Here is a 7367-nt window from a genome sequence, read left to right on the forward strand (position 1 = left end):
GTAATATCAAAGATGAATATTGCTCTGAGCATGTGCAGTGTGCCTTTGCTGAACTTTAGTAACATATTTGAGAAGAAAAAGAAAGTGCAACAGAAAAACTTCAGGGGAAACTTCAGCATTTCTCATTTAGGAGATTTCCAAAGAGAGGGATTGTGAATCTCACTCTGATCTTCAAACTTTAGATCATAGCAACTGCGGAGTGCTTTGAAATTCTGTGCCAGGGAAGCAGATCGTTTCTTCTACCTCTCTTTCCGCAAGACTATCAGAATAGGATGCAAAGGTCATTACAGTGCTTGTGATCATCCAGCATGGCAAAGTTTCCTCTCTGTTAGGAGACTTTGTTACTATTTTTTCATAGTAAATCTTTTCCCAAAGGAATGCTTTTGTCATTACTTTGTAGTTAGGCCTTAATATGTGCTGTGGGGTAAGGCTTACGTTTGTTTGTCCTATGCTGTGCCAATAGGTTCATGTTTTAAAGTGCTTTTTGCTGTTTCTTTATATATTGTTGCAGATTTGGGGTGGCCTCTAAACCCTAGAAATTAATAAATGCTAGAATTTTGATTATTTCGGATGTGAAGGGAGAAATAAAAGCTGCAGAGGAATTCCTGAGCTAGGCTATGCAAAATGACCTGGCCAAGGTAGGGCTATTAAGAAACAACAGAGCCATTGGCAATACTCCATAAGAAAACTGTCCTCCCCCGACTTCCTGTTTCTGGCGGTGGGAAATGGCTGACTCCCATATGATTGGAGCCCAGCCGCCCCAGTAATTCAGGGCTGATATGGGGGTAATTAGCCCTGGCAGACTCCCCAGGATGGGGGAGGACTGTCTCATAGACCCGCAGATCATCCGAGATTGCCGACTTGCATGAAGGTGCAAGCGGCAGGACACTGGGTCGCAGAGCATGGGACTGCTGGCACTCTCTGATGTCATTCTCATAGCCAGGAATATCTGTTTGAAGAAATGATTAGATCTGGACAATAAACAGACATGGTCTGGACCTAAGAAGTCTAAAAAACCCCCTGCAGAACTGTACAGTCTCTGGTGTACAAGCTTGGACTTCAAAGAGATTCTCATCATAATGTGCGGATTGCGGAGGTGTTTGGTGTGTTTTCTCTCTCTCTCTCTTCTTAACATCTACAACTGGTTTTCCATGCCAAACCTCATTAAGAACTTATTTTTTTAAAAAAAGCAAGAGTACAGATGGACTTCTATTTACAATTGGGGATTCAACTGTGCAGCTTTACTTAAGACTTGAAATGCTTGCTAAAGATAGAAGAAGAAAGAAATAAGATGGCGCTCATCAGTATGACGCAGCACAGGAAATTGTGAAATCCTCCCTTCTTTAAGAGAAACATGAACTATTTGCTGGCTGATAACAATGATTTGAGACAATATTTTGGATAACATATAGTGCAGCTGTTTGCAAAAGGTTTTTTCATTATGAGCGAGAGAGAAGGCTAGATGGATGTCTAGCAGCCTCCCGCTAGGGCCCAGAGGAGGGGACTGTGCGGCTCCCAGGAAGGCTGATCAATCGCCAAATGACTGATATCTGTGGAATATAGTTTATCTACACTGCAATATAGCAAACAGTCTGCTTAACAATTATTAAGAATAACTCAATAATGTGGAAGGTACTGTGTTATTAAATCTCAAAAGGAAGGTTTGGATAACAGCCCGTACTGGAAGGATTAACGATTTGGGAGTTGCTGCGTTATTAAACTTCAGAAACTTCAGATAACAGAGTTGGATAACAGCCAACAGGATTGGAATGGAGCCAAAGGAGACCAGACGAAATTTGTAGGTTTACAAGAAGTTCTGTGAGGAGTATTATTGGAAGTATTGCAAAAACAGATAAAGGAAAGGATAATTTGTTAAGAGACTTAAAGGCAATATAAAGTTAAGAAATGTATAAGAAGTGGATAAAACGGTGGATTATCAGAGGTGCTGATGGAAGTCCAAAAAGACTGTATAAGTGATAAGTTTTGTGGTACATTTTATAATTTATATGTTAAAATCAATAAAAATTATTATAAAAAAAGGAATGGAGCCAGAGGAAGCTGCGCTGGCAAAAGGACAGTTGAAAATATATATACTGTATATACAAATAAAGCTGTATTTGATGGATGAACGGATATATGATGTCTGACATGATTGAGAATTATACAGCCAGAGACAGAGAATTTTAAAGTGTTAAAATCGAGATGTGGAAAATATGGAAACAACGAGGAGAGGCAGGATTGAGATTTGGAGATGGGAAGTCCCGAAAAGTTAATAATTATAATTTGGATAATAATTTGGTCTTTTTTATTTTAGTTTTTTATTTTAATTGGATTATGATTTGATATGTTAATTGGATGTTTTTTATTGGAAAATTAATAAAAACGATTTAACAAAAAAGAAAACAAAGAAAACTGTCCTTCCCCCTTCCCCTTAGATGTGAAGGGGGGGGGAATGGAAGGTTGCCAGGGTAACTGAGTGTGAAGTGGCAGGAAAATAGAGTTTTTAGCAAGGTGTGCTTGGAAGAAGGGGCAGAACAAAGGGGGGGGGGCATCTTGGGCAGGCTGGCTGAAGCCTGGGAGAGATGCCTTTGACTCCAGGGCTGCACTGCTGTGGGGGACAAGCCCTGCTTGAGATGACCATGTTGTGAGATCTGGACTTCCTCCATGCAAATTGAAAGTGTAAATAGGTGGATAAGTCATATTTCTTAAAGCTATAACAGTTTCTGCTGCCTCTTCAATTCTCCTAAGGAGCACAAACCTTGGGTGAGCATCTGGAACCCCCTGGAACCTTGCTGAATCCCAGACTGAGATCCTTTACCTGGCACGCATATAAGCATGAAATACAGATGACATTGATAGTTTCTCATGATTGAAGCAGCTTTTCATGATTTCCCAGGTAGGTAAGAACAACTGTTCACACTATACATTTTGTTACCTTTCAATGCCAGGGTTCTTCCACATGAGGGAATGTTCCAAAAGTCTAATTTACCCAGGAAAATGCAGCTAGGTTTATAAGATAACTGTCACATGCAAAAAAAAATACTAATAACAAAAGAGCTGTGCTATAGTTTCTTTATTTGATTTTGGAGAAGATGAAGACAAGATGAAGATGAATAATTTTAGACTCTACCATGAGACGTATAAATGCCTGAGTCTTTCATTCTAAGTCTCATTCCTTTTGATTTATGCAATCCTTACTAACTTATTTCCACAGTTTGTTTTCCTCAATAATTTAATCCACACATGAAAAACAGAAGTTGCAATTTGTTTTTTTGAAGATCCTCACAGAGCTGGATGCTTCAATCCTGATTTTCATCTACTGTTGCTCCAGATACCGCTTCATTTATTTCTGCAATCAGTTGGCAAACCGAGCGACTCATTATCTGAGTGGCTTCCTCTGCATCATTGCCTGAAAAACTGCCATGAGAGAAATGCAGGTCAAATATCATGCAATAGTTCACTGGCCAGCATTCCTGGAACATTGCCTCCTCAATCTGCTCACTGAATCTGGATAGTCTTGTGAATGAGTTCCAACTGACTGACCTAATCTACCCATCCTTCACGCTCATAATCAGAAAAGTACTTGTCATCTTCCCCATCCCCCCCATTGCCTTGTCTATTTCTTAGTATTTCCTCCCTCCACTTTATCATCTATTCTTCCTTCGCCCCCTACTGTTCCTGACTTGAAGCACATGTAGCAAGGCACTGCTTCCCACAGCTGCTGTGGGAAGAGGGTTGGGGAGAGGTAGCCCTAGAGTAACAGTAAAATCAGCCAAGGAAATAGTGTAATAGCGAGGTGAGATGACCAGAGCTGTACACAGTATTCCAAATTCAGTTGCGCCATAGATTTGTGTAATGGCAGTTGAATTTTCAGTTTCTTTCCTAAAGATCCCTAGCATGGAATTTACCTTTCTCATAGCTGTCACACACTACATAGACATCTTCACCGAGCTATCCATTATGATGCCAAGTTCTCATTCTTGGTTAGTCACTGCCACGTCAGACCCTAAGAGCATCTATGCATCACTTTACACTTGTTCACCTTGAATTGCATTTGCCACTTTACCGCCCATTCACTCAGTTTGGAGAGGTCTTTTTGCAACTCTTCACAATTTCTTTTTTTTTAAAAAATTTAATTTCATGACCTTGAACAATTTAGCAAACTTAGGCACCTGGATCCCTTTGTAAAAAATGGTGCTCCATTGGCTACTTCCAAGTCTCACCTTGCATCGAGGTTCTGTACAAATTGCAAACAAGCCTTCAGTTTAATGAGTTTCTCTTCTGAACTCCACAAGTCACCTGTGTTTTTATCAGTGAAGCCAGAGGCATCCTTTACTCCAGATGAGACACTAATGCACAAGAAAGCAAAGTCAGAGATGAGAGGGCACATTCTGCTAAGAGGCCACTTTTGGGGTTTTCTCTCTTCTCTAAAGACACTCATCCCAACGTGCATTGTTATTTTAGAATGTAAATTCACATAAATTAAATACACCTTTGGAAAAAGCTTCTTTCTTACAATGTAGCTTTATTAACCTTGCAATTTCTCCTCTCTCTGAAGACTGATTAATGTCCACAAAAGCCTAAAGTGTATTGGGATGAAAATATCTCAATCAGTTCTGGCCACTATATTTTGCCATTCTTGTGTATATACTCCTGCAGTTGAGTATCCTTCCGAATGCCTATTCAATTAAAATAATAATAAATATGTGAATGAAAAGTGTTCATGCTAAAATGCAAGGGAAGGGAAGATGGAGCAGAAAAGCAGATAGTGTTTTATGCTTCCCTGGCTGCCACTTCACCCCAATCTGCTCTTCCTCCCAGGAGTCTACGTGCATGTGTGAATGGTGAAACGTACATCTGAAACCCTGTGGCAGAACAAAACATAGGGAGAAGGAAATGGGCAAGGTGTCCAGGGATGAGCTGAACCCTTCCCATCCTGCCACTTCCCTCCTGCTGGTGCTTTGCAACAATAAAGTGACCCATCAGAATTTCCTTATGGGTGTTCACATGTGGCATCTAACTGAGACATCAGTTTCAGCCAACACTGCAGAAATGGAAAATGTAACACCCAGTTATCCCTACCTTGTGTGTGCCTTTCCTTACATGAACCAACCTGGAGTCTGCATTCATCCTGCGTTCCCACCTCCAAGGAACTTTCAGAGGCTGGCAACATGGGAACAGGTAGAGGCATTGCATCCTGTTTCACTGCTTGAGGCAAAACGAGAAGTAACACTCTGCAGCTGCTGGCACCGCTCCAGAGGTGACAGGGCAAGGGGGCTTCTGCTACCTGAGGCGGTGGCTTCACCCCACCTAATGGCTGCGCCAGCCCTGGAAACAAACCTTCTCAGTGGTGGCTCCCCATTTGTGAAATGCTCTCCCCAAGGAGGCATGACTGGTGCCATCTGTTTTTAAGCCCCAGGTGAAAACATGTTTATTTTCCGAATCCTTTGGAGCTTAACTCTCAGCATATGTTTAGTGGAGTGTGGTTGAGCTGGCTCTTTTATGATTATTCTTGTGTTTTAGTTTGTTTTTTCATCTTGTTTTATATCTGTTTTTAATGTTTGTTCATTGCTTAAGTAATAACTCTGAAAGTTCTCAAATCTGCCTCCCATTTCCATACACCTTATATACACTTTTGCACCGAACTCCTGACACTATCTACTAATTTTCTACTGATTTCCTGCTTCTGATCTTCCAAGAGAGTTCCAGCGTTTAAAATCAGCCTACACATACTGTATATGGCAACCCTTCATAGGCTCCTGACCTATAGTGGGGGGGCTTCACGTATGAGATCTTTTGAAATGGTGAGGTGAATAAATACTCTTTCCCTGATGACTTTTCAATCATAGCGTTTTTAGGCATTATCTGTATTTACCTGCGCTTGTAGTTCATCAGGTTTTGTAGTAATTTGGCAGCTTTCTCATATTCTCTTCTCATTCCCGCATCATGCATCAATTTGAGCTCGATTTGCCTCTGGTGCCTAGGGTTGAGATTCATAGAAATGTAGAGTTGAACTGAATTAATGAGTCAAGCTAATATAAAATGGATTAAGTAAGAGCTGTTCGACAGTGGAATTTGCTGCCAAGGAGTGTGGTGGAGTCTCCTTCTTTGGAGGTCTTTAAGCAGAGGCTTGACAACCATATGTCAGGAGTGCTCTGATGGTGTTTCCTGCTTGGCAGGGGGTTGGACTCGATGGCCCTTGTGGTCTCTTCCAACTCTATGATCCTATGATTCTATGATCCTATGATTAAATTCCACTGTAAGTCATCTATCATTTGCCCAAGGGTAGGCCATCCAGCCTGTTGCTCCACTGAAAGTGCGGATGTCGAGGCTGGGACAGAGAGCATGTTGATGTTGTTGTAGCCGCAGCATGGAATGAGACAAGTGAGCATTCTCTAAGAAAGATACTAATTACTGGAGGCTTTCCTGGGGGAAATTGGGAAACTGAGACTTGTTGGGAAACACTGGTTTTTGATGCGATATATTTATAACACATTGGCTATGCAATGTCATCTCGAAGACAGTTAATTGTAATTAAACTTTGAAACTTGAATCTTAATAATAAAAGTCCTAAGAGTGGTCGCATTCCCTGCATGCCTAGTAAACTAGCAGAACTGCACGGTGTTCTTTCCTACGCTCCTTCCATCTTTTTAAAAGGACAGATTGTAGAAAAACAAGCACTAGCTGTCAATCCAATCTCAGAAGTGTCTAAGGAAGCTTGCCCTTGTCATTGCAACTGTCCATTTCTCCAAAAAGTGATCGGCGTCACACTTTTTCTTTAGAGTACTCTGTGTGTGATGAAGAGCGGGAGGGGAAGAGTCACCAAAGTGACTGGGTGGGAGGGCTGAAAGTGGGAAATCTTTGAATTGCTGAGATCATACAATTTGAAAGAAAGAAAAAAAAAAAGGAAGGGCTGAGTCACAGAAAACATGTTTACCTCCCAAGAGAAGGCAGTGATGCTGAGATGTGAGACAAGATCATCACCACCGTAGCTAGCCGCCACAGTCCAGCCATCAGCAAAGCCATGATGCTTCCCTTAAAACTGAAACAAGTTTTAATGAGTAACAGAAAGGCTGCAGTTCTTCATTGGTACAGATTGCCTATTGTGTCACACACGCACATTCCAGGGCTCTCTAAATAATGACGAATGTTGCTGACGTCCTGGAGCTGGAACGTTTTCCCCTGAGAGGGATGTCTGGAGCCCATTTTTATGCCCTGTTTCTGGTGCCAGGAAAAGGCTTTCTACCAGGCTTTTAACTTTTTATTGATTCTGCCTATTATTTTTATGCTGCATTCATTAGGTAGGAATGCGCAGTGGCAAGAAAAAATTAACGTGTATCTTTTGGAAGCAGCCTAATTTGTTTCAG

The 7367-nt window shown here is 41.3% G+C and overlaps 1 protein-coding gene across 1 annotated transcript; it reads right to left on the bottom strand.

The window, feature by feature from the left end:
- Positions 1 to 3058: 3058 nt before the first annotated feature.
- LOC310679803 (uncharacterized protein) lies at positions 3059 to 7037 on the bottom strand. Its single transcript, XM_083445552.1, has 4 exons — positions 6938 to 7037; positions 5876 to 5980; positions 4224 to 4349; positions 3059 to 3417 (listed from the first exon to the last, which is right to left on the bottom strand). The coding sequence occupies exons 1-4, from the start codon at positions 7024 to 7026 to the stop codon at positions 3300 to 3302; spliced, it is 438 nt and encodes a 145-aa protein (XP_083301678.1). The 5' UTR covers positions 7027 to 7037; the 3' UTR covers positions 3059 to 3299.
- Between the last annotated feature and the right edge of the window lie 330 nt (positions 7038 to 7367).

This window comes from Podarcis tiliguerta (assembly GCF_965153285.1).
Source record: "Podarcis tiliguerta genome assembly, chromosome: 1".
NCBI classification, from domain to species: Eukaryota; Metazoa; Chordata; class Lepidosauria; order Squamata; family Lacertidae; genus Podarcis; species Podarcis tiliguerta.

Bases quoted from the DNA above. Each gene is read 5' to 3' on its own strand.
- LOC310679803 (XM_083445552.1), bottom strand. From the start codon at position 7,026: ATGGCTTTGCTGATGGCTGGACTGTGGCGGCTAGCTACGGTGGTGATG. The intron at 5,981-6,937 runs GTAAACATGTTT...TCTCAACCCTAG, and splicing joins TCACTGCCTTCTCTTGGGAG to GCACCAGAGGCAAATCGAGC. The intron at 3,418-4,223 runs GTGAGACTTGGA...CTCTCATGGCAG, and splicing joins GTACAGAACCTCGATGCAAG to TTTTTCAGGCAATGATGCAG.